The 26,083-nt window shown below is 39.1% G+C and overlaps 1 protein-coding gene across 2 annotated transcripts in view; it reads left to right on the top strand.

Annotated features, from left to right (window-relative positions):
* Positions 1-279: 279 nt before the first annotated feature.
* syndig1l (synapse differentiation inducing 1-like) overlaps positions 280-26,083 on the top strand; it is a 45,362-nt gene continuing 19,558 nt past the window's right edge. The window contains exons 1-2 of one of the 2 annotated variants that reach the window (XM_017692487.2): positions 280-767; positions 15,126-15,741. In XM_017692487.2, coding sequence (XP_017547976.1) covers positions 15,256-15,741 — 486 coding nt within the window. In that variant the 5' untranslated portion in view covers positions 280-767; positions 15,126-15,255. Of the gene's footprint in view, positions 773-15,125; positions 15,742-26,083 lie in introns of both variants that reach the window. The other variant, XM_017692486.2, reaches the window with a different exon arrangement.

Here is a 26,083-nt window from a genome sequence, read left to right as displayed (position 1 = left end):
ATTAACCGACATCATGACACACTTGCTGGATGCTGTTAGTAGCGCTAATTCCTTTCCCACCCGTTTTCCGGCACGCTGAACATACACGCTACCCCTCTCGCTCGAGGACTGCCTATATGAGCGTCCCGCCTCCTGCTCTAGGACTGGCTGGTAGTCCCTACACACACATACATGCAGGCGGACTGTTTGTGAGCATCAGCCAATCCTAATACAGGGGGCGTGGCTTTCCTGAATACAGGTGTGGGAAAAACGAGGGGCTCGACTTTCGCCTGAATCGGGGAAACTAGACCAGCAGCAAGAAAGCCAGGCTAAGAAAGTTATTGAAAATGGCTCACACGTGAAGAGGAGGGCAGCTCCCGAGCCCGTGGACTGGATCGCCTTAGTTGAGCTACACTTCAGCTCTTCTGTTTTATTATTTTTCTGTACCTGCGCCTTTTCCCTCTGACTGAAAACTAGCCCAAAGTGCGCGGAGAAGGACGAGCTGTCACAGAGCTCCGATGCGCAGGTCTGGTTTGGCAGCCTTATATCTGACTGTGGGCTATTAAATCAACTCCTGGATATGGGTGAAATCCGTGACAGACAGCAGAGGCGCCTGTAACTCACTGCAGAAAGCCACATCCTTATTCATGCATTACGGGACTCGGTGTCGTTCCTGACGTTTTACTGGGAAGGAGATGACTGTTTTCCACCAAGCAGCAATGGTCAGTGAATTTGGCGGATTCCTGCATCCCGTCAGTCCGGCACGCTGGGATTATCAGAGTCCAGAGGTAAGGTAAGGCACTCTTACTTTGGGCTTTTCGCTCTCGGCATCTGTTGGTTCACTGTAGTCTAATCACTGCTTCGGTTTGCGTGCTGAAATGTATACAGTGAAAGAAGCTGGTGCTTAGTGTATGTTGGCAAACCTGGGCTACAAATACACTGAAAACAAAGTGGGCAGCAAGATAACAGATGTATGAAGACGTTTGCTTAAACTGCCTGTGTATTGTATACCTTACATCCTATACCCCTATATGTAGTATATATAGTATATAGAGTAGAGTATGTGTCCCACTGTACTCTCTGTACTCTTATACACTATAGATATATATGTACTGTACCTATCTTTCTATGTATCTATCTATCTATCTATCTATCTATCTATCTATCTATCTATATATAGCGAGAGAGAGATACTGTATAGTAAAGCATATAATCCATATATAGGGTGTATATAGTACATTACATGGAGTATACAGTACATAGTGTACAATGTACACAATATATGTTATATATAGCACACTATATATCTTATCATGCAAGATATACATAATAATCTGCATATGTAGGGTATGTAGCATACGGTATACAGTCAATATACTGTATGTAACTCCCCTGAACCCCAGACAGTAATCCACACCACACCCACACTGTAGCCTTTCTAAATTTATTTACACTGTCAAAACACCCGCAGGATTATTCACAAAGATCCTCCTAGCAAGCCAGTTTGTGTTCTGAAAGGCTATAGGTCAAGTGAATCTTTCAGGAATTGCAGTAAGGAGTCAAACAGTCTGTCACATTATTTGTGTGGGCTGGCTCGCTGTGCTTGGAGAAAACCTGCTCTTAACATATTTGCAATACCTTAATGTTCCTTTATAGGCTGCAGGCACACAATTACAAATATATGTTCTTCAATCCGGTGTGAACTGCAGATGCATTTGAAATCAATTAACAATTTGTCTTGTAGGACATGAAGATCACGACAGTCTGCTGTTTGTGCGTCAGTCTAGAGAGAGAGAGAGAGAGAGGGAAGGACAGAGATAGAGAGAGTCTACCTTATTTCTTGTTATCCAGTGATAACGTATCATCAGAAAGTTGGCAGAAGCAAAACTTCCTCTCAAACATCTCTCTGGTCTTCACCATCAACCTGAGGATTTGAGATGCATCTTAAGGTCAGGCTACATGACCAGAGGTTACGATTATACCCCTCAGTAAATATGTAAGCACCAAGACCCCTGGAGTCCATCCTGATCAAAGAACCTAAAAATTTTGTTTATGTTTTTGCCTCATATGTTACCCCCACCAACTTCCAGCCTGTGGGATTTGCTCTCAGGGTGATAGAAGAACGCTCCATAAAAGATTTCCATTAGCCTTTTTCCTCTAGACATTAAGCCTGTTAGGACAATTCAGGCTTTCTCCCATTAGAATTCTGCAGGGCATTGCTTCGTAAAGCTTAACTGACTAAGACAAAGCCGAGGGAATTTGGTTGCCCCTCAGCGCCGCTAACGAAGTGCCATAATCAATGAGCAATGAAAGCATGTCTTGCCACTCTCCTGCTCGAGCGTCTCTCGCCGAGGAAGAGATAGAGGAGGGCTATCGACAGGCTCTTTCTAAATTATTCAGCAGCTGAAGCTGAGATTTCCCACCTAACTGTTTTAAACATCAGAAACATCTCTAGATGCAATGCTGGCATGATGGGAAGATGCTGTATGATAAGACAGATTGGTTGAAAAGTTTAAAACCTAAGGTGGATCTTGCTGAGCTGCTCAGAATCACACAAAGGTGGAGTAGGAGAGGCAGAATATTATTGTCTTCATATGTCCTCATGTGTTCTTGTCTTCTTGAAATGCTGCAACAAGAATAAGAACAAAAAAGACAGGCAATGATTATGTCCTGTACCTTTGGCTTGTGGACTCAAGGACAGATTAAGAATGTAACAGTTTGAATATGGACTCATTATATCTGCAAATTATCATTACGCTTAAACCCTCGCCTCTTTCTCTCAAAATTGCTAGTGCACTTTCTGGGGGCTCAAAATGCTTAATATGCCACTGTGCAAAACCTGTGTAAAACGTAAAACTATCCCTGAAGGGCAGGCATAGTTCTGCTGCATTCATAAATTGCACTGTGTTGCTGTTTCTCACACCTAGTTTTTTTCTATATCACTCATTTACATTATAACACAGTGCCAGCCCAACTGTCCTGCTTCCAAATCTAAAGTACTGTAAGCTTAAATTTCACAACTTGTAAGACTTGTCATTTCCTATGCAATAAAGAGATGTCAAAATGAAACATCTTTGATACTAATATCAAGATGATGTGCTTTAAGGTCTACTGATGATATGTGTGGATTCGTGTACCAAAAACAGTCATAATTCATTTGCTCATGATCATATCCAACCTCTCTTTAGGCCTTAGAATTAAAACAGGCTGTATTTGTTACTACCCAGAAGGATAAGCGGTTTGGATGATGTGTGTGTGTGTGTGTGTGTGTGTGTGTGTGTGTGTGTGCACATGCGTGTGTTTGTTACTGTGCCTTTACGGCTGGTGTATGTAAATGATCTCTGTTCTGACTGGTCGACCTATATTGTGCCTGGACTGAAAACACCTTCAGTGTGAGTGGGTGGGGCTAATCAATTAAATCAAATCATGTTTTTTGTCACATCACATTAACAAAGTTGTGACGGCAAGTAAAAACCATAAGTGCATAGCCCCCTTGTAGTACTTAAATAGAAAAATATATTAAAAATCTAGACACATTAGACTCTCTATATGTGAATATGTTGGCTTTGGTGATATATGTTTTGTAACATTGCTTACAAACTACACCAAACAGACGAAAAAAAATTGGTTTTACATTGGTTTTAGACCCTTTAAGTTAGTTAGTTTGGCCAAAGCTTTGCTGGCTGGCTTACTAATCATAACAGTGTTTACTTACTGGTTGGCTTTTGGAGTAAGAAAAAGAATTAAACAGTAAAGTAATGCTTTATTTTTGATGTGTGTTCCTAAAATGTATGTCACCATCCTGCCTTCCCCTCCCGCTTACCTTGTTGTAAAACATGATGAAAAGTGCAATAAAAAGTTGATCAAACACACACACACACACACACACACAAAAAAACTGTAAAATAATGGTTGAATAAATAGCTTGAATAATAGAGGGTGTTTCAAAAAGATTCATCCAATTTTAAAATGATTCATTTTACTTGTAAATCTTTACAGAACAATGCAGTAAATTGTAAATGGTTTAAGTGAGCATAAAGTTTAAGTGCTCAATATGAGCTCCTCCAGCTGTATGGACAACATCAATGCAATAGTCAAATTCATCTCATACTCAATTGAGCATGTCAGGTGTCACTGTACTCATGGCTCTTTCAGTGCGATTTCAGAGATCATCCAGTGTTGTGGAACCAATGATGAACGCTCTGAGCTGTTGCAGGTTCACTGCCCACGAAAATCACGTTGCTTAGTTATGACGGATTCACTCTTAATGAAGTGGAGAATGCGAAACACTTTCTGCTCAGGGGTCGCATCCTTACAGAGTGAAGGGAGCCAGTCAAAAACTCTATGACTCCCTCTTTCAATTGGTATGTGATTGGTTCCTAGTCGTCTCACAGTTGTAAAAATATGGTGCTTTGAAATCAGATTAATCTTTTTGAATCGCCTTACACTACATTGTCACCATATTAAATAGGATAATTATAAAGATTCAAATGTTCTTGCTCCATGCAAAAAGAAAAAATTATTGGTATTTTTATATACTGGAAAAATAATACTAATAATATGTTAATAATACAGGTGTCTCCTCAGAAACCCCTTTTAAAACACCTCAGCCCCTGCCCTCACCAAAGTGTGCACACCACTGCTTCTTATGGTGGTTCTTAATTAGTTGTATTTTATGCTGTTTGTGCAGTTTTAGAGCAAAAAATGTCAAATGTTTCAGGTTAAAGCCTAAATATGAATAGCATTGGAGGGGCCTCTTAGTCTGTTATCCCGTTAGCTGTGTGCTGAGCAATGTACTAAACAAAGGCATATTCTTATGCAGTTTGGTTTCAGGCTTTTTACCTTATATACACTTAATTTATAACTACAAACTGTGTATTCCTTGTTATATTACTAACCAACAAAAAGTAACTATACTTTCCTATTTTTATTTAAGTGATTTTTAGTCATGAAGAACAGCTAAAGTATTCCTGTTATGTGAAATCATTTTTATGTTTGTTTTCTAGTTCAAATTGTAAACATGTATTAAAAATATTGTCTACCCTAAGTTAAAAAATAGCTCTAATTTTTTAAATATCATGTTTTTTTGATCACAAATCTTGTATAGATATGTCAAAGGAAGAGAGACTGTCTGGTTAGTAAAATTATTTTTCACATTTCTGAAAACATTGTTAAAATATGTGTCAGTGGTGTAACTCAAGAAACATGAAGTCCTTTCAAAATTGAAATAAAACAACATGAATTCAATAGTTGTATTATACAGCGTGGAACTGTAATTTAGACTTTACTCATGTTACGGTCAGTGGTGTTATAACTTTACTGATGTTGCTCACTATAACAGACTACACTTGAATTATGTATTAACATGCGTACTCTGTTTGCCTAGAATGACCCATATGCATTCATGAGATCCTGTACAGAGCAAGTGAACAGAGTGCAAGAGTGTAGTGTGAGCTTGTGAAAATAGAGCTGCTACGCATAGCTCAAAATCTCTTGTGACTACAGTGCTGTGAGGGTATTTCAAACTGTCCATGATAACAATACCATGTGTGTAGAATATTGTGGTATACCTTATTACTGCATATTGGTTCATGCCTACCATGTGATTTACACATGAATAATGTCCTTCAGTGCATCAAAGTCTGTTTACTCCAGCAGTGCTAAAGATGAATGGCAGTGAAGACACATTTACATTCTGCTGCATCCTGAGCTGCACATCTATGATGATGTTTGTATTTGACCTGTTTTTTTTTTTTTTTGTCCTGGGGTCAAGAGCCAAGGTTTGACTGACAGCATACTGACGCAGTGAAATTGTGTGAGATGACTCAAGGCCAGTACAGTGGTTTATCAAATCAGTCTGGCCTTCAACAGAAATTACATTATATGAAGCTAACTTTGATATAAATAACTTGATATGATACATCAGCACAGTTATACTGTAGGCATGTACAGTAGCTCTGTATGCACAGGCATGCAGAAGACAATCATTTAATCAACATTTTTCTTGTAGCCTTGATGTAATTTGGCTGCCATTTATTTGATAAGCTTTTCATATTTGCCCCCCAAACAAACATGTAATCACTGTTCTAAGCGGAAAAAAAAAAAAAAACAATAATGACTCCAAAATACTACTTTCAAATGTCAGTAATTTCATATTTCAAAGCAATTTTAAGGACCTGCCATTGTGAAATAGTCAGTAGCAGCTGGCTTCAAACCACCTGTACACATCAGAGTGAGTATTATATCTCAGCAGGGACAGCATTCTCATTCAGCAGCTACACCCTTTCATCATTTTATACATGCACGGCAATATTACACAATATGTGCCATTATTCGCAAAATATGACATTATTCAATGTAAGGCAAATAAGCCACTGATCTAACTGCATCAGACTTTGTGAAAACACAAAAGGACTGAGTTAACCTTAAAGAGAATTTAGAGCACAGCCAACATATGTAACATCACATTACTTAGTTTTCACTGTACATGATATATATATCATAATGTTGACCTTTTCTGAGGTTTGTGAATTAGTTATACACAAAAAAATGCACCAGCAAAACAGTAGTGCTACATATGACAAAAGGCACGATATCAGGATCATCGCAGTAACACAGATAATTACTTAAAGCTGCGCTGAGTAAGTTTGTGTATTTGGAGACGTTGCTGGTGGAAATATATAACTGTACAAAATGTGCAGAAGAATATTTTGTAATGGCAGTTGAATGAGATATTTGGAAGCATAGTTGCAAGAACTCAAAATTGGTGAAGGGCGTGTCTTCAAAGATGTAAATAAATTCATCCCCTTGGAATAATAAGGTTCTGCCTGTGTTCTGAGCAGTTTTGTGATATCAAGCTTCAAAGACTTTCCATTCCAAATAGCAAAACTGAGACGTGGAACAAGTCTGTGTCATACATGAAAATGAGAGACACCCTAAAAGTATTCTAAGTGTACAATATCAAAATCCTAGCAAATTTGTAAATTTGCTTTTGGAAGTGGATAAAATGCAGATAGAACATATCTAATCATCTAATCGAATTATAATGTTCTATCGGGCAAAACATAACAGAAGCAATGTTTTTAAGGAACACAAATAATTTACTCATAAGTTATTGTGAAATATAATATTTCAGAGTAACAGAGTGTTTACATTATCAGAAAGTTGAACGTAAAGCTATTTCCAACATTTTTATAACATTATTTTTTTTTTAAATAATATTTATGAGGCAGTCATGGGCTGGATGTTAGGGATCCAGCCTCGTGACCGGAAGGTCGCCGGTTCGATCCCCAGAGCTAACAGCCAACAATGACTGAGGTGTCCTTGAGCAAGACACCTAACCCCCAACTGCTCCCCGGGCGCTGCGGATTGGGCTGCCCACTGCTCCGGGCAAGTGTGCTCACTGCCCCCTAGTGTGTGTGTGCTCGCTAGTGTGTATGTGATGGTTCACTTCACGGATGGGTTAAATGTGGAGGTGGAATTTCCCCGTTGTGGGACTAACAAGGGTTTCTTGTTCAAAAAAGCATTGCAGGTTAAGTATAAAGGTCAGTGCTAAATATCTTGTCTACTGTAGAGGTCAGTTTTAGGTAGTAACCATTAGTTTAAGTTCCCGTCAACCAGCTACTGTGACCTGTCCTAGTCAGTATATGTAGCAGGTCAGTGTAAATGAAGTATGATGTTTTGTTCTATACATACATATATATATATATATATATAGTGTGTGTGTGTGTGTGTGTGTTGACTCAAATGCACCAAAATATGTCATTTTGGTAGAAAGAAGAAAAAAAAATGGATGAATGAATGAATTTAATCTTTGTGGTGTAATTAAGACAACATTAATTCAAACATATACTATTTACCTTTAAGTCAGGGTTGGGATAGCTACTGAAAAAATAGTAGTTAGCTACTTCCCCAAAATTTGTAGCTAGCTACAATTTAGCTACTTTTCCAGAAAGAGTAGTGGCTACTTTTTACATACTTTCAAAGCGTGATTGTCAGAATGTTTGTGAATCTCCATCTGACACACCTAACAAGCCCAAATGTCAGTGTGAACAAGACACTGCAATTAATCCTGTGCCAAAAAGAAACACACAATTGAAAAGCTGCTAAATACAAAAATATCAGCAAAAAGTGTAACCAACAATCAAACTTACACATCCAAAGGCGTGATATCCAACAAAAACTAAGACTAAAGGCAAAGTCAATCATTCCAGGTTTTCCTAACAAAATAACTGAACACAAACCAGAGAAATTTGTGCGAAGTGTTATCAACTGTTGAAATAAAACTGCTCCAATTTAAACATTTCAGCAAGATACACCGATCAGGCATAACATTATGACCACCTCCTTGTTTCTACACTCATTGTCCATTTTATCAGCTCCACTTACTCTATAGGTGCACTTTGTAGTTCTACAGTTACAGACTGTAGTCCAACTGTTTCTCTGATACTTTGTTAGCCCCCTTTTACCCTGTTCTTCAGTGCTCAGGACCCCCATGGATAGCAGGTACTATTTGGGTGGTGGCTCATTCTCAGCACTGCAGTAACACTGACATGGTTTGGTGGTGTGTTAGTGTGTGTTGTGCTGGCATGAGTGGATCAGACACACCAGTGCTGCTGGAGTTTTAAACAGTGTCCACTCTATTACATTTACAGCATTTAGCAGACGCTCTTATCCAGACCGACTTACAAGAAGAGCTTTGTCTATCTAGAGAAAGTATCTTTGCTAGTTACCAATAGGTTAGAGAAAAAGACAGTCCTGAGGTCAGGTACTGCTAGAAACAAAAGTCACTGGAGATACAGAGAGAAAAAGGAACAGAGTTGAGCACAGAACTCTGCCATGCAATACAATACAATACAATACAATACTGTAAACTACAATTCACAGTGCATTCAACAATAAAGTAAACTACAATACACAGTGCAATACAATAAAATATGAAATATAAGTGCAGCACAAAATATTGCAAACAATACTTAATTCAGTGCTCATTTAAGTGCTGTGTAAAGAGGTGAGTCTTCAGTCTGCGTTTGAAGACAGCAAGAGACTCTGCTGTTCAGACAGCCAGTGGGAGTTCATTGCACCACTTGGGTCCCAGTACAGAGAACATTCTCGACAACAATCTGGACGGTCAAGCCGAGCTGTCCTCGAAGGGCTCGTGGTACAGTTTGAGATTTCACCATTGCCATCAAGTCGGGAGGGGCTGGACCATTTTTGGCTTTGTAGGCAAGCATTAGGGTTTTAAATCTGATGCGTGCAGCTACAGGAAGCCAGTGAAGGGAGCGCAGCAATGGGGTGAAGTAGCTGAATTTGGGGAGATTGAAGACGAGCCAAGAGTGAGTTGCAGTGGACAAGCTTTGAGATGACAAGAGACTGCACTAGCGCCTGGGTGGCCTCTCGGGTGAGGAAGGGTCACTGCTGCTGCAGCTCCACAGCACAACTAGATTTCTAGGTAAAATAACATAATAATCCTATTTTGCTGTAAAATCGTTATAACACACAGTTCTAACACAGTTTTCACAATAAATGGTCTTAAAAGCTGGAGTTAACGCATAACTGCTAATTCACCAACCTGAAGACTGACGTTCAGACTGCTGGTCACCATAGCAACGCACATAACGAAACGACAAAGAGAGAGAAGACGAACATTGATAATCTGGAGATGAACGGATTTATTTACATTTATAATCACTGGTTTGCTGATACGTTTAATCTGCAGCAACTCGTGAAACATAAGTCAGCTTCTCTTTCTCCTGCTTCTCATTCGAATTCTCCTGTTCCACCTTAAATGGTGCAGCAGGACAATCTGGCACCTCAGGCACCATTTAAGGTCAAACGGGACAATTTGAACGAGAAGCTGGAGGTTGAGAAGCGACTTCAATCTCATAAAAAGGCAAACATTGAGAGACATTTTACCATAAACACGCGGAGAAGTTTCCTGAGATGCCAGAAAAGCGGCTACAGCTGAGCTGAAGGTTAAAGCAGAGCAAAGTGAGTCTGAGTTTGCGTTTATTTTTCTAGCCTGTACTTCAACATCAGCACATACTGAGACATACTTACACCTAAGAGGGTAAAACGGACATAAATGCCATGCCTCCCAAGGTGGTTTATTGTTGAAAGGACAAAACGGCTCTTCTTAACATTTCGGTTGCAACCCCTGGATTAAGCTTGCTAGTACGGGGTGATCAGCGCGTGGGACAAGCACGTGCTCATCTGCTCAAGCTGTCCACAGCTCAGACAGGATTGCACAGTTACCACCAGCCCAGTGAACGACCACATTCTGTGGTTCATTTTGATTGACTGATTGAAGCCTGTTGCCAAATTCTAGTGAAAATTTTCACAAAAATCACAGCTACACAAAAATTTATAGCTACATTTCATAAAGCTGTAGCGGCTACAGCTACTAGCTACTAATATTTCTCCCCCATCCCTGCTTTAAGACTTAATATTCATACAATTTAAGGCAGTAAGACCTTTGTGAGTGTTTCAGCAACATGATTTCATGTTTAATAAAGTTTTTTTTCTGCAGTCCCTCGGCAGTGAGGCAACAAATAGTGTTCACAAATAGAACCTTATAGAAATAAGATTGAGTTTGGAGATAGAACCTTTTTGTTTTCTTCACAAAGAGTCCAGAAATGCCTATAGTTCTGAACCTTAATATTTCAAGGGGATGCATTATCTGCTATTGTCATCATATCTTCATCAGTGTGTTTGTTTCCGTTACATAAATCAATCAGTCAATCAGTAGTAGAAGGAACAGTCAAATCCAAAAAATCTTAAAACATATATAAAATATTATAAACAATATAATGGGCTGCCATTCAATCAGCTACTTGTTACTATGCGGCTGCTGTACACTGGTTGTTTTTGTTTATAAGCTCACTATACATAGCCTGTATTTAAGACAAATGCACTTGTTCAGTGTTTTAATGATAATCATGATACACTCAGAGAAGAAGATTATGACATAATCATAATAACAATAACATTGTCATATTGCCTGCCCCTGTTCAGAGTGGTCCATGCTCTAGCTTCTGTTGATGGTCTGTGTTTGTAATCTTTTTGGAAACCAAGCCATGGTTGGTATGTTGATGATATGCCTGCTACACTCTCAGTGTCCAGATGGTTCTGCCCCTTCAGCTATACCTTCTGGATGTAACCAACACCTTTTTTGCATCCATGCGCTTTCAAGTCTTGGAAAAAAGCCTGTTGAGGCTTGACTGCCACTGTTTACTGAGTACCAGTGTTCTATATAGGACAAGCATTTTCACTAATATTACAGATTTGTGTGAAATGTCAAACAACACTCTGGGACAACCGCTAGCTATCCTTGACATACTACCATCATCTGGAGTTGAAGCTTGGCTCAAACCCTACCACAGCATGGGACAGTTATATAAGAACAAACACAAATGCACCTTTACGTTTGCTTTTGAGTAGCTGTGGACGCAGATTACAGTGAGTTAACTCCAGGGGGCAAAATGCACCACAGATACGTTGCTTTTCTTAGGTTCAGCCGCACTCGTGCTCAGGCTCATGTGCATCTTTGTGACAAGCAAGGTTTTGTTAAAAAGAGCAAGCTTCAAGCTGCCAATGACGCATGGATCTGTGCCGTCTTTATGGTGCAGATTACTAACGGAATGTGTTGAAAATGGAAATGAGGTCTGCTGTGACCTGCATAATACAGGGAATGTTGGCACAACACAAACGTGACGTGATTTTCCCCAATGTCGCTTCATTTCCTAGTGCGATAGTTGTGCAGTATATGAAGTGACAGTGCCAAATGCAAACAAGCTCAGCAGCAGCAAAAATATCCTAAAAATAACCGTAAGAGGACTAACAAGGCATATGATTAAATCCGACAATGCCAATTGAACATTCATTTCGCTCTTGTTCAGGGACACAAGGTTAGGCAGCAAATGTTCAGAGAAACAAACAGCTTAGCAGTGCTCTGCAGCAATGCGGTAACAGAGTTTGGCTTTACATTGGCTCTTAAAAACAGAAGGTCTTCATGGGTTCTGTAGGAAAGGCATGGGTTATATATAGACGCATAACTGAAAACCATTAGAATGCTTAAAACGTTTTTCATTGCTCTGAAATGGGTTGTGGCATTAGGGATGCTCAGATACAGGAATTGTGGGCTAAAGCAAATATATGTAATATATTTCATGTACACATCTGCAAAAGCCGATACATATAAAATAAAATAACACTTTAAAAATAGCATAAATATAAAGTCTGTTTGCCTGAAAACATGATCGAATCTAATCCACCAGGCTAATATTGCATGAAATCCCTGTAAATGAAATTTACAAATTTACAAGACCACCTATTATAATATATATATATATATAAAACAATTTAATATTGATTAGATACATATTTAGTATCAGTGAAATATCAGTCAAATCTGAACTTCTTTCTGGGGTTGATTTTTTTGAAGCAATAATAAGACTGAAAATTTTAAATCACAAAAGCTAGAGGTTTAATTATAGGCCTGATTATCAACAACATGCTTGTAAGCTGCCTGTAGGTGAATTTGATCAGTTGACCGCAAATGTTCACTTTATTACAAATGGAATATGAATTGCATTTTTGTGTATTTGGCTGAGGCAAATAACTGCAAATGTAAAAAGTAGATAATGTATCATAAGTATTACAAAAACAGCAAAGAATGTCAGTTGCTAGAACACCATTAGAAGGCAGCAGTAAGTAATAACTGTCTATTATTATTATTATTATTATTAGTAGTAGTAGTAGTAGTAGTAGTAGTAGTATAAGAAAGAATGATTAGACCTTTTGAGTGTACAGAAGGCAACTTAAAAACAACATAAAACCCTGCTCACTCATCTTCATACTGAGGTTAATGTCATTTGCCTGCCAAGACAGTAGCAAACAAATGCACAGGGGACCACAAAGATCAGCATTCACCACTAAATGGCAAATATCCCATCTAAAAAAAAAAAGCTTTTGTTTTATTCATGGGAAGGTGCTGGAACGACAGCCAGGTTGGAGGAGGGAACAAATGGGAGTGAATGATGGATCTGTACCAGATGTTAAATAGAGAATTCAGGTCAATACTGTACGGGATTCAGTGCAGTGAAGAGAAAGAGGAGCACCATGGAGGAGATCGTCAGTTCGATTCACAGAGCTATGAGTCATGTTCAGAGGAAGTCAGGAGGTGAGAGTTCAGCTCAAACCTCATCAATCTGCTTCGCAACTGCCTGTCTGGTGCTAAACCAAGCTTCGCATTATTCAGCTGGAGAGCAGTGTGCCAGTATTGTGATATAGACTGTGGACTGCAGCAATTCAAATACTTTGGATAGACTGCCATTTAAATCAGCATCCTATTACAGTGAAGCTACATTTCACAACCATGCTATTTCAACCACTTCTGAATAATATAGTGAAACATTAACTCAAATTACACCAGAGGCCATGAAAATAATCTGCTTTTTGTATGATTGTGCTGCTATTTTAATCACAGATTAATGAGGGCAAGGTAGGAGGGTGCCCACCAGCCTCAGCAGATGCATGCTGGTTTCAGCCTTTCCAGTTCAATAGAGCGACACGGATTTAGGTTTAAAAATGCAAAAATCAGTGTCCATGAATTCAATTAAAGATCATCAGTAAGGAACGTCACAGCATCCCTAAAATCAGCATCCATGAGTTCAATTAAGCATCAGAAAGAAGCTCAACAGCCTCCTTAATGAATTTTGAGAATTAAAGGAATGATTCACCTTTCACAATTTTACACTTACCCCAGATGTAGCGGACCAGTCAAGACATGCTATAGACCAAATTCTGAATCTTTAATTTAGTGGTGGAGTTATTAGACTAACAGAAACAAACACTAGAAGTCAATAGTGACCCAAATCCTTTCTACAAATACATCCCCAAAACCTCTCTTAACCAACTCAAACCACGTCCAGTTGTTCGTTAATGTCGTACAGATCTTGTTGATGTGTTTTAGTACAAAATTCGACTTACTTTGAGCCATAAAAATGAAACAAATTCACTGTGTAGCTCCATGGTCAGCAACCCTGTTCCTGGAAATGTAATTCCCTGTAGATTCTAGTCCCATACACAATCTGCCACTCCCACTCCTGTGAATGAACCTCTTCAGAAGTCCTTGATTGGCTGAATCAGATGCAGTACTGTCAGGTTAAAGGAAGGGGCATCAAGTTAGATGTAGGTTGGAAGGAAAGTAGATCTCCAGGACCAGGGCAGGTGACCAGTGGTGTAGCTGAAAACAAGTGGCGCACTTTAGATAACAGGTGTTGTGCTGAATTCTGACACCCCTGTAGAATCGGCTTCCTTGCAGAAGTCCTTGAATGACCAAATCAGATGCAGTAATGTCAGGTTAAAGGGAGGGTCACCATGTTAAATGTAGGTTGAACCACATTGAGAAGTCTGGCCATAATTGAGACCTGGATGCTTTTTGAATGGGTGAGAGAAGCCATGGAGATGCATTTACACAAAAGCTCTGGGTGAATATTGACTTTTAGTGTTTATTAGCAAAGTTCCAGTGGTAAACTAAAGAAGCAAAATTTAGACACCAAACATGTCTTGGCTGATCAACTACATCCGTGGTTAGTGGAGAATTGTGAATAAACTGTGCAAAGTTTAACAGGCCTCGAAGGTCTCTCCTCAGGCTTCTGTTGAATGAAAATTTGCAAGGCAGGCTCTGGAGTTTAATTAAAATGTCTGCATTTCACACAAATACTGATGGGGGTTATCAGGATTTTCTAGAGGCGACAGACCTAAGTTAATTGAAATCTTCAGGATAATCACAGTATACTTGACAGTTGAAGTGTGATGCAGAGCCACTGGTGGAGGGATGTAGTGCTGCATGAATCAGTGTAGAACTGCAAATTGCTTTTTGTATTAGCTCCTTAAGGTCCTCACAAATACATTATGCAATCTTTTTTCTTTGTTTAATATGCAATAATTATTTCTATAAAATTTCTCATCCTCTAAGCAAAGCAGTGCACTATAGATAGCAGTATGTTAGTTGCATGGCTGCCTCTGCTCCCTCAGCTGTCCTGGCAGCCAAGTCTTATTAAACTTCTCGCTGCATGTGTTCAATAACCCATTTCTCCCTCTCTGCTTTCTCTCATCTCTGTCTTCCCTTTCTCTTCCTTCAGCTCACGGCCTGTTGAACACCATTAGCACTTGTCACATCAGTCCAGCCAAGGTCGTCGCTCCTGCCCTTTTCCCTGGACCTCCCACCCAACCTTAAACAGCAGAAAGTCACTTCCTTTTTGACACTGTACAATGGAAAGCCTAAGTGAGCTGCAGAATCCTCTCTTGGACAAGAACAGCAAACATGTAGTCAAGGCAGACTATGGCTACAGGAGTGATTTCCCCACCAACCAGTACCAGGAAAACATCATCAACTACTTCGTGACGAGCGGTGGAGGTGGGAGTGTGGGAGGGGTCGGGGGAGGCGGAGGCGAAGTTGGGGTCACGCCAGGAAACGGTAAGGCCAAAGCCCAGCTTCTGGATGCCACTTCACTACACCTGGCAGTAGAGGCCTTCTACAAGCCAAACTTCATCCTCTACAAGGACGACGTCACCATCAAGGGCAAGGATTACAAAAGTGAGTGCTGCGAGACCACCTTCACAGAAAAGAAAGATAAGGAAGCAGCTGTGGATACTCCTAGCACTGAAGATCCACAGGCTAAGCTGCTGGATGAAAACGAGGTGAAGATCCAGACAGTGTCCTACGAGGTGGAGGAGGAAGAATATGTGGAGTATGAGGTGAGGCTGCGCTTAGGTGAACATATACATATTAGGTGTACAAATACGTTTTGTGTTTTCTGCTCATTGATTTACCCATACTCTGTCCAGTGTAGCCTGACGGAGGTACAATGGTATTGCTTTAAAAGCTGTATAAAAGTTTTATATGTGCAGGTGATTTGAAGTGTCAAACTAGGAAAAATATGTTAGCAATGTGTAAAACTTAGTGACATTACAAAAATAGTAAACTTTAAAATGTTTGAAGTTCATTGTGTAAAGAAATAAATTGTCAAATCACACGCCATTTTAAGCAGACTGTAGTTTTTTTTATTCTAGGTTGGTGAGTTTCATATCATTATCGTATCTAGCTGTAATGCCGGGGAGTGAGGAGGCGGATGCAAGTGTTGAGATAAGCAACTTTTCTTGTGGGCAAATCCAGGGTCATGGTCAAGACGGTGCAGGTTCAAATAGCCAACATGAACAGATTGATAGATAGACATGATAAACACAAACACCGAACCAACATAAAAATGCAAACAAACAGTACATCAAACAGTAAAAAGACCAGCAAAACAAAGGGCAAAGCACAGGGCTTAAATAACACTGGTTAAACGAGGGACAGGTGTGAAACAGGTGGAGACAATCAGGGGTGAAGTCATGAAACGAGGGGGCTGGACTAAAAACCAAAACAAAAACACATGGGCCAAACCAAAACACAACACATGGACAGAACTGGGAGGGGCCAATCGTGACACTAGCACTGTCTTTGCAGTCTTCTTTTGCAGTGGTGTGAGTGAAATGACTGGATCGATGTTTACAGTCCGGTGGCTGTATTTTCCTTTTTATTGTTAAAGTGTTTGATCTATTCACTGGTAGAACAAAAAACAAAAACATTTTTCTTAAATAAATCACCTACTCCACTCCAAGAATTAGTTACCAAACCTCCTCCTGGAGATTTACTTTCCTGCAGGTGGCGTACATGCATGTATAATTGCATACAAAGACAGGCACCAATTATCTACATAGAGGAAATGTACTTAATTTGAGTTATCCAGTGAATCTGCTATGTCCATTGTTTTTTAAAGTTTGCTAAGTAATAATCATGGAGTGAATTACTTGTGTGATTCAGAAAACTGGAAAGTACACTTTATTTGGAGTGGTCCTGTGTAAGATGATTAACCTCCTAACAGATTATCAGTAATACACCAACAAAGTATCAGTGAAGTAGCAGTAGTGAAGCAGCTGAACACACTGAAGTAAATATCTTGTAGATGTTCTGTTGATACATTACTTACATTAAGTAGATGTATTGTTAATATGTTACTTCTATCACCCAATACCTAACCCTAACCCTGGGCCTGATCCTTACTCTACCCTCAACCTCAAACCAACACCTAACTGTAACCCTCATATGTTTTTGACACATTACTGAAAGTCTGTTGAATGTTTGTTTTTATGTACAAAGGACCACTTAAAATAAAGTTTCACCAAACTAAGCACCTTCAGTAATAGCAGTGCTGTTTGAATCAACTTCACATTAATGAAATTATTCTGATCCTTTACCCTGTTAAAGTCAGCCAGTCGAATCCCTTATAAATTACATTATCAGACTTTATCTGGTAAAACTAATCCAGCTCAAATAGGGGCTTTAGAGACGTACAAGTAACACAAGTAATTATTTTTCATTCAGTAACTATAATGTGATTTGAAGGATTTAAAATGTAATGCATTACACTACTTTGTTAGTGGGAAAAGTATTCATATTACTGTAATACGTTACTTTGTACCATGTTATCCCTAAACACTGCATTCCAACTGACAGCATACTGACCCTCTCTATCCATCAATGGCAAGGGACCACCATAGGACCACCACAAATATTATTTGGGTGATGAACAATTCTGAACATCGCAGTGAGACTGACGAGGTAGTGTTGGGCTGTTATGAGCGTATTGGGCACGGTGGTGTTTCTGGTGTTTGCTTCAGTGTGACTGCTGGGCTAGTCTGAGTCCTGATAAAGAGATATAAAATGAGTAACAGAAATTGTGCGTATCTTTTCACCTGGATCTGGATGGGCTTGATTAATAAAAATGGCAAGCAGCTCTTCAGAGTTCTTGACAGCTGGCTTTAAATAGCTCTAGCTGAAGTCTCATGGGTAGCATTAGTTTTGACTTACTAGAGCCTACACTTTAATGAGTGTGCAAGGCTGCTCAAACGAACAGATGCTTTAGATGCAGGTTCATTCGAACACTTCATTTTCCTCGTGGAAATGTAACTGTACTAAAAACGTTATGTTCACCAATTTGTGACAGATGTGTAAATTAATATTCAGCCTTTACTGTCTGTATTATTAACGACTCTCAGATTGATATGCAGTGGAATCTTTGAAAGATTGCTGGAGATCAGCTAAATATTTTAAGATGTTAAAAGATTTACATACAGAAACAAAGTACAATGCCTTCAGCGAGAATGGGAAAAAGGTTGCTCACTAACCTAGTTCTCAGTATGAAATTAAATAATTAACTTGATGAGATAACACAATCAACTCTAGTGTATGATCAGGTGATGACATGCTGGATCTAAGTAGATAAGAGGGTCTAATGAGGATGCTGGGTCTTTATTTATAGTTGAAGGTGTGAGACATCACTTGATGTGGTGTCAGCGTCTTTGTTCCAGGCAGACACAGTGTTAGTTCTTGAGCTTTGCTTTTAGGTGGTGCTGCCTGAGCAGCGTCTCACTGCATTCCTCTATTCATTTTAAAGCCACTCGCCTTGCATGGGCCCTCCTGACCTCCCTGGTGTGCACAGTATGCACTTCCCTCAAGATATATGTGAGGTTAGGAATACATGGCATGCTGCAGCATTTTATCTGGTCAAAGTTTTATGAAGCTCTGCCACATGAAATATAACCACATGGCTATGTACATAGCAAAGAAAAGTAGAAATTGCTCATAATACAACTAAGCAAATCTAGTATACTCTACCCCAGGAAAATGCTGCCTAATGGCCTCATGTTAGAGCATTTAGCTATTATGCAGTAGGTAATGGGATTTTCAAGCAGTGAAAAAATCAAATGTACACAATTTTCCCCCTTTCCCCAAACATAATCAATAAACCAAGACATATTCACTTAGATCTACAAGTCTAACATAGCTAACAAGTGTTAGAACCTTATGTGTAAGAGTCATATCATCACTATTTCCCTCAAAATGTATTGAGTAGTGAAGCAATCTCAAACAGACTTACTTATGTAGTTTTTTATATTTCATGACATACTGTTACCTTCAGTGGTGGAAACCAGTCTTCAGGGACCCCCAGAGAGTCCAGATTTTTACTTCAACCCAGCTCATAACACATAGGGACAGAATAAATGTGGACCATCTGGGGGTCCCAGATGAACGGTTTGAGAACCACTAATACAGACATTGACTAAAGTGTAGATAGATCCAGGCTACATCTACTGGTGTTAGCCACACACTGCACTTATGTTCAGTTTTATAGATAAGATATAGATAAGATTGTTCAGTTTTTATAGATATAGATAAGACATAGCCTGAATGCTGCTTGACTGCTGATTGACTGCATTTGTGGTAAAAGGAGAATGTTAAAACAGAAAGGTTTTCTTGCCCACACTATCACATTCAGTGATCTATGGGAATACTTTAGGAATATGAAATGATAATGCTCTACATTTTGTTACCTATATACTTTGCTCATGGTTCAGGTTTGTGTTTATGTGAAGCAAAACGTAGTTATGTTTAAGGTATTTCTGAGGAGATTAGAAATAAAATGATCCTTAAGAAACTGGAGTTTCCAAACCTGGAGCTCAAAAATGAATAAAAGATACAGAGAAAACTGGACTCCCAACAAGCCTGCAAGACCTGGTACACCACCAAAACTGTCCCATCAGATAAACAGCACTTAAAGCTTTCATCTTTGAGAAAGAGGAGAATATTAAGCTCCACTCTTGCTTCATATCTGAAAATCTACACGTGTTTCTGTCCATCCTTCAGCTGTAAGAAGACAACTAGTGCTTTGAGTCTGAAATGATGTGTAGCTGTCAAGAAACTGTTACTGACAAAAGAAATAGACAAAAAAAATAAGAAGAAAATGTACAAATCAAACAAAGAAGCGGCTGATTATCTCAGAATAACAGACTGACCACCCCATAGTCCAGAAGTCAACTTAAGTTTAAGTTTAAGATTACTTGGATGGTGAAGCAGAAAATACAACAACAAAAGACTGAACTTTGAAGGTATGGAAACATATCTTTGCAAACTAGTCTCCTGAAAAGAATGGAAGCTATAAAAAGAGAAAGGGTAGAATAATTAAATGCTGAAAACTGATTTGGTTGTTGAGGCCTCCCAACAATTTGCTGTCAAGTGTGTTTTCTCCTTGTCTTTCTGATGCTGAAAAAATAACTTGCATGTAAGTGCTATTTGGCTGGAAATGATGGGAGGAAAGAAATCGATGGTTCTAGACTATTAGACAGTACTCTGTCCGTCTGTCTAGCTACATGTATTAGGCTTGTTATACATGTTTTTATGTAATGCCAGTGTTTTGATATATAGCAGTATTGACTCAGAAGCCCACAGCAGGTGCGATTTCCTCTTCAGCTTGCTTTAGCCTTAAGAGCACTGCAGTACTCCTGCTGTGGTGATGATACAGTGATGCTCTAAAGCATTCTCACTAAAGCTTTTCTTCTCACTCCCCAATGGTAATCCATATCCTCAGTGCAGGAGAAGGCATCCCATCTGTGAAGGTGCCAGTTACGTCTACCCATTGCTCAGTTCACTGCACCCAGCTTGCACGTGTCAGAGCTTGGTGAAAGCTCTTTTCCTGTTTTGTTTCTTTCTTTAGTTCAATAGTTCCACTCCCTCTAATGGGAAAAAGACACTAATGGTCCTTGCGCTTCCTTCCGTGGGGCTTACGATGTCACCAAAGCCACTGTTTAGCTCTTTAAACCCCAATTTAAAGCTTTCTGCTCTCTCCTAAGATCTCACCTTCTCCCAAAGAGAGCTGGCTGAAAAGGAATTATCCAGAAAGGGATGAAAAAGGGATTGGTGCTCTCTCTGATGTTTAAAATGAGTGGGTCTTCTGGAGAAAAACCTGATTATGCCCTTTCATCTCCAACAGTTTATTAGCCTAATCTAAATTGTGCTGCTTTGAGAGACTCTCGTGAACGTACAATGGCTTTTACAGTCCTCAACGGGCCTCCTCTGAATGCTAAGAAGATGATAATGGTGATGATGATGGTGGTGATTATTGTACTCATCACTCTGTCCTTACGTGGGAATGGATATTATTCTGGATGCAGCATTTTGTCTGTAACAATGTGAGAAACAAACAGTTTAGGGTTATTTTCTATAATCACAGGGTGCTCAGACCTTCTCCTCATAGTGGCTTTGATCTCCCAGATAATATGCTTTGAGCTCTGAAATGGCAAACATATTCTGACGTGTGAAAGAAACATCGCTATCTCTGAGGCAAGGAATTGCAATGGTTGTCCGTCACATAAAAGGGATCAACTGAACTGGTTTTAGAGTGTTTATGATTTTTATTTATTTATTTGCTAGTCCTGTGCTTTGGAAGTCTGTTCAGAATTGTATTGAGAAAACTTTTTTATTTAAATCAAACAAAAATCATGTTGAATTTTGGTGTAGAATTTATATTTATAATCTCTTTATATAAATAAAATTTATATTTTATAATCTCTTTGCTATCACTCCCCCCCATGCACTACTGATGTACTTCCTACAGTGTAGGATAATTGCCAGTGATAGTGGGCTTATTGCTAGGCTGCAGAAACATTCAGCATTACATCCCTGGTCAATGTTTTAATTAGCATATTTCAATAGTGCAAAATTCCATCTGTGTAGTTTATCCTCCTAGAATTAATTTCATATGTAATCTCATGACTTTTTCTCGTAACTTGTTACTCTTGCACACAAAAATATGATCATTACACTTATTTGACATCCATTTATCCATATTATCTCTAATTCAAATCGACAATATCGACTGATTTGTAAGTTCTGATATGTGCCATACTTTTATTTTTCCACCTTGAGCTGCATATACGATGCTTGTGTAAGTTTAAGGACCAAAAACAGCCATAAATTATTTTTAAAAAACACAATAAATGTATATATGAATAATAAATGAATAAAAGTAATAATTGTAGAAGTAAAATAACACAAATCCATAGATAATCCTTACTTTTGTCATGTAATTATTATTTCACCCTCTCTAATTTTCTCTCACAACAGACTATTTTCCAGTCTCTTGGCTCTGTATAAAGATCTCAGATCACAGCTGAGATGTTATTCATGGTAACACGATTCCTCCCATGCTCTGTCACTTAATTATTTCCTAGTCATACGTAAGAATTTTGAATGCCATTTTCCCCCAAAAGTATATTTTAAATTGATGTGAGACGAAGGCTCCTTGTAGCTGATCTACACTCTGTATGCTGTGTAACTGAAAATATTCTGCCCTCATTAGAATAGGCTACACAGCTGAGCAGACTAACAGGCCCTTTGATTAATATTCAGAGATAGGCCAGGCTTTAATTAATGTAAAACTGTACTAACACATTTAATAGTGTTTGAAATTTCGAGTTAAAGCTACATCTCAGAAGAAATACCATATATGAATATGCACCACTCCTAATTATATGCTGATATAATGATACAATATGCTAGTTACATGCTAATTATATATCTGTATGTCAGTATTGACATGAAACAGTGGGACAGCATTTACTGAATAGAGTTTTTTTTCATTTTGAAATGAAAGTTATGATAAATCAAAATCTTTCACCTTCACTTTAAAAGAAGGCAAAAAGATGCAAGTTTTATTTTCAGAAGAAGATTTGGGGCAGCAACCTCCCAATAGAAAGTGCCCTATAAGTGTGTGTGTGTTGTGTGTGTGTGTGTGTGTGTGTGTGTGTGTGTGTGTGTGTGTGTGTGTGTGTGTGTGTGTGTGTGTATAAACGGTATATTTCCAAAAGTATTCGCTTGTCTGCCTTCACACGCATATGAAATTGAGTGACATCCCATTCTTAATCCATAATTAATATGATGTCGGCCCACCATCTGCAGTTCTAACAGCTTCAACTCTTCTGGGAAGGCTTACCACAAGGGTTAGGAGTGTGTTTATGGGAATTTTTGACCATTCTTCCAGAAGTGCATTTGTGAGGTCAGACACTAATGTTGGACGAAAAGCCCTGGCTCACAGTCTCCGCTCTAATTCATCCCAAAGGTGCTCTATCGGGTTCAGGTCAGGACTCTGTAAGGGCCGGTCAAGGTCTTCCACACCAGACTCACTCATGTGCACTGACTGATGTCATTTTGGAACAGGAAGGGGCCGTCCCCAAACTGTTGCCACAAAGTTGGGCCGAGCCCAACTCCTGAAAAACAACCCCACACCATAAACCCCATCCACCAAACTTTACACTTGGCACAATGCAGTCACACAAGTACTGTTCTCCTGGCAACTGCTAAACCCAGACTCATCCATCAGATTGCCAGACGAAGAAGCGTGATTCATCACTCCAGAGAACACGTCTCCACTGCTCTAGAGTCCAGTGGTGGCACTTTACACCACTGCATTTGATGCTTTGCATTGCGCTTGGTGATGTAAGGCTTGGATGCAGCTGCTCGGCCATGGAAACCCATTCCATGAAACTCTCTATGCTGTTCTTTAACTAATCTGAAGGCCACATGAACTTTGGAGGTCTGTAGCGATTGACTCTACAGAAAGTTGCTGACCTCTGCGCACCATGCGCCTCAGCATCCGCTGACTCAGCTCTGTCATTTTACGTGTATATATATATACACACACACACACACACACACACACACACATATATATATATATATATATATACAGGCACACACACATTTATAGGGCACTTTCTGTTGGAAGGTGACAAAAGAAAACAAAAGAAAAATCACATTAGAAAATGTATATATGTAAATAACATTTTTTCTGATTGGCTTTACTGTAGTGCACCTCATTTAAAACAGTCCTTATAACTTGATGTGAATAGCAAGTCTGAAACTGCTCTATGCTGAACTGGTGGCTCATCACAAAACAGTGGATTTAAAATGTTTTCACAGTGTAATTTCCATACATGTATCCATAGTCTGGGCAGTAAATAATGTGTCATATGACAGAGTGAACAATGTTTACGTACTTTGGCAAACTTTTATTTCAAACAGTAAAATGTCAGTTTTCTATGATATGGGCCCTGTGCACTCCGATTGCAGAAATAGTATTTTGAAGCCAACATTAATTAAGCACTACAGTGAGCCGCTGGGTGTGGAAGGGAGAAGATCCCAACTTTCTGATCCTAACCAGGCAAGGCCGTGATGAATCCTGCAGTTCCTGGGTGCCAGTCTTGATGAAACACGGCTATGCTTCAAAATATCAAGCGCTTAAACTGGATTTAAATAAAGCTCTTGAAGGCCTCACACAAGCAGGCTATCGACAGCAAGCCAGCCTCAGCATGCCAACAAAAACTCTCCTCTGAAAAAACCTTTTAAATATGGTAATACAAACCCGTGAATCTAATTTAAGCAAGAGCGGTTCAGCTAATCTGACAAAAACACGCAAATGAGGCCAGCATGTCTTCACATCAGCGTCTGTGAGAAAACTAAAGTGCAGGAGGTTGACCATGTTCTCAAAGCTTGCATGAAAATGAGGAAACTGAGTTGTCTTGGTGAAGATATAAAAAACATCAGTATATTGTTTGTCAATCCCTGAAAGAAATTCATTATCGCTACGTGCAGATTATATGCTAAAGCTCAAAATAAAGCGCCAAGCAATCAGTTCTAAATGTTCACAGCCCTTGGAAATCCATCAAGAGTGACCCTTTCTTAATCTCATTACTTGTGTACTGCACGCACAACTCTCAGGTGATCAAAGGCTGTTTACACTCGTTAAACAAATGAGGCTGTTCTGCATTCAGAGGGAAATTAATTTATTGTAATTTGATAGATATGTTAGCAACAATATAAACACTGGCCAAACAAATTAATCTCTGAATAAAACTGTGATATTTTGTCAGATCACAAATATCAATTAAGGAAGTTCTGTGCACTAATTATATTTGGCTAAACTTAAGACCGTGAAGTAATGAGTCAAATCATTAGTATATTTAATTTGAGTGATGAAAGTATCTTGACTGCATATGCATTTGAGACTGGAGTGTTTATGTGATCTTTTTTCTTTCTTTTATCAATCAAATAAACCTTACAACAATGTTGAAATAATAAAAAAAGAATAATAAAATATACTGGAAATAAATGATACTATAAAGAATGTGATGTAATATGCAAACACTGTTTTGCAGTTTGCAATGTAAAATGTCCATACAGTTCATATAGGGACACAAAGCTTCAAGAACAGAAAAATCCTTTGTTTTTGTGATGTCATAAAAACCCAGTGGATTTACATATTTATACCTATTTGGCTTATAGCAGCACACCCACTCAGGCTAAAGTTGTATTTCAGCCAAGAATGCTTTTGAATAAGGAACACTACAGAGCAGCCAATTAGAACAGCACTTATTTGCATATGTCAGTTTTAAAGGCACAGTAACAAAATTAACCGGTTGGAAAGTGATCATGAAAAAAATGAATTATGACTGTTTTTCTTATATAAAACCACACACATTTCAGAAGTGGACACTACAGAGCAGCCAATTAGAACAGCACTTATTTGCATATGTCAGTTTTAAAGGCACAGTAACAAAATTAACCGGGTTTGGAAAGTGATCATGAAAAAATGAATTATGACTGTTTTTCTTATATAAAACCACACACATTTCAGAAGTGGACCTCAGAGTAAAATTACCATACAAGAAAAATGTAGAGTATGGAGGCTGGAAGGAAAAAACGGAATCAAATAGCATGATAACCCCGCTAATGATGATGATTATGAGTAACATCATGAGTCTAAAAGCCTGCCTCTCTCTCTCTCTCTCTCTCTCTCTCTCTCTCTCTCTCTCTCTATGGCTGCTGTAGTGGATGGGAAGTCCTCTTCCCTCACCAGAGGCTAACAGATTTGCACTTTCATGCTTGGTGTCCTGATAATGCCCTCAGTGATTGAGACTCCCACCTTGGTCCTTGAGCACAGGTCCTGTCAAATGGGCGTGAGGTCTACAGTATAAATCAGACAGGCTTATTAACAGCTTGGCGAGTCTTTGTTTTTATACCCGTCTGTCATGCGCTGGGCGTTAATCAAGCCTCCTGAGGAATTACACCCTCCTGACCTGCTGCTGAGTGCTTGGTGTGGCATGACTTACCCCCTCCTCCCACACCTCCTCACAGTGAGGTCTCACTAACCAGGAGCCATGC

This window comes from Pygocentrus nattereri, chromosome 4 (genome assembly GCF_015220715.1).
Source record: "Pygocentrus nattereri isolate fPygNat1 chromosome 4, fPygNat1.pri, whole genome shotgun sequence".
NCBI lineage: Eukaryota > Metazoa > Chordata > Actinopteri > Characiformes > Serrasalmidae > Pygocentrus > Pygocentrus nattereri.
The sequence above is the reverse complement of the archived record's forward strand: the minus strand, read 5'-3'. Positions and strand labels throughout refer to the sequence as shown.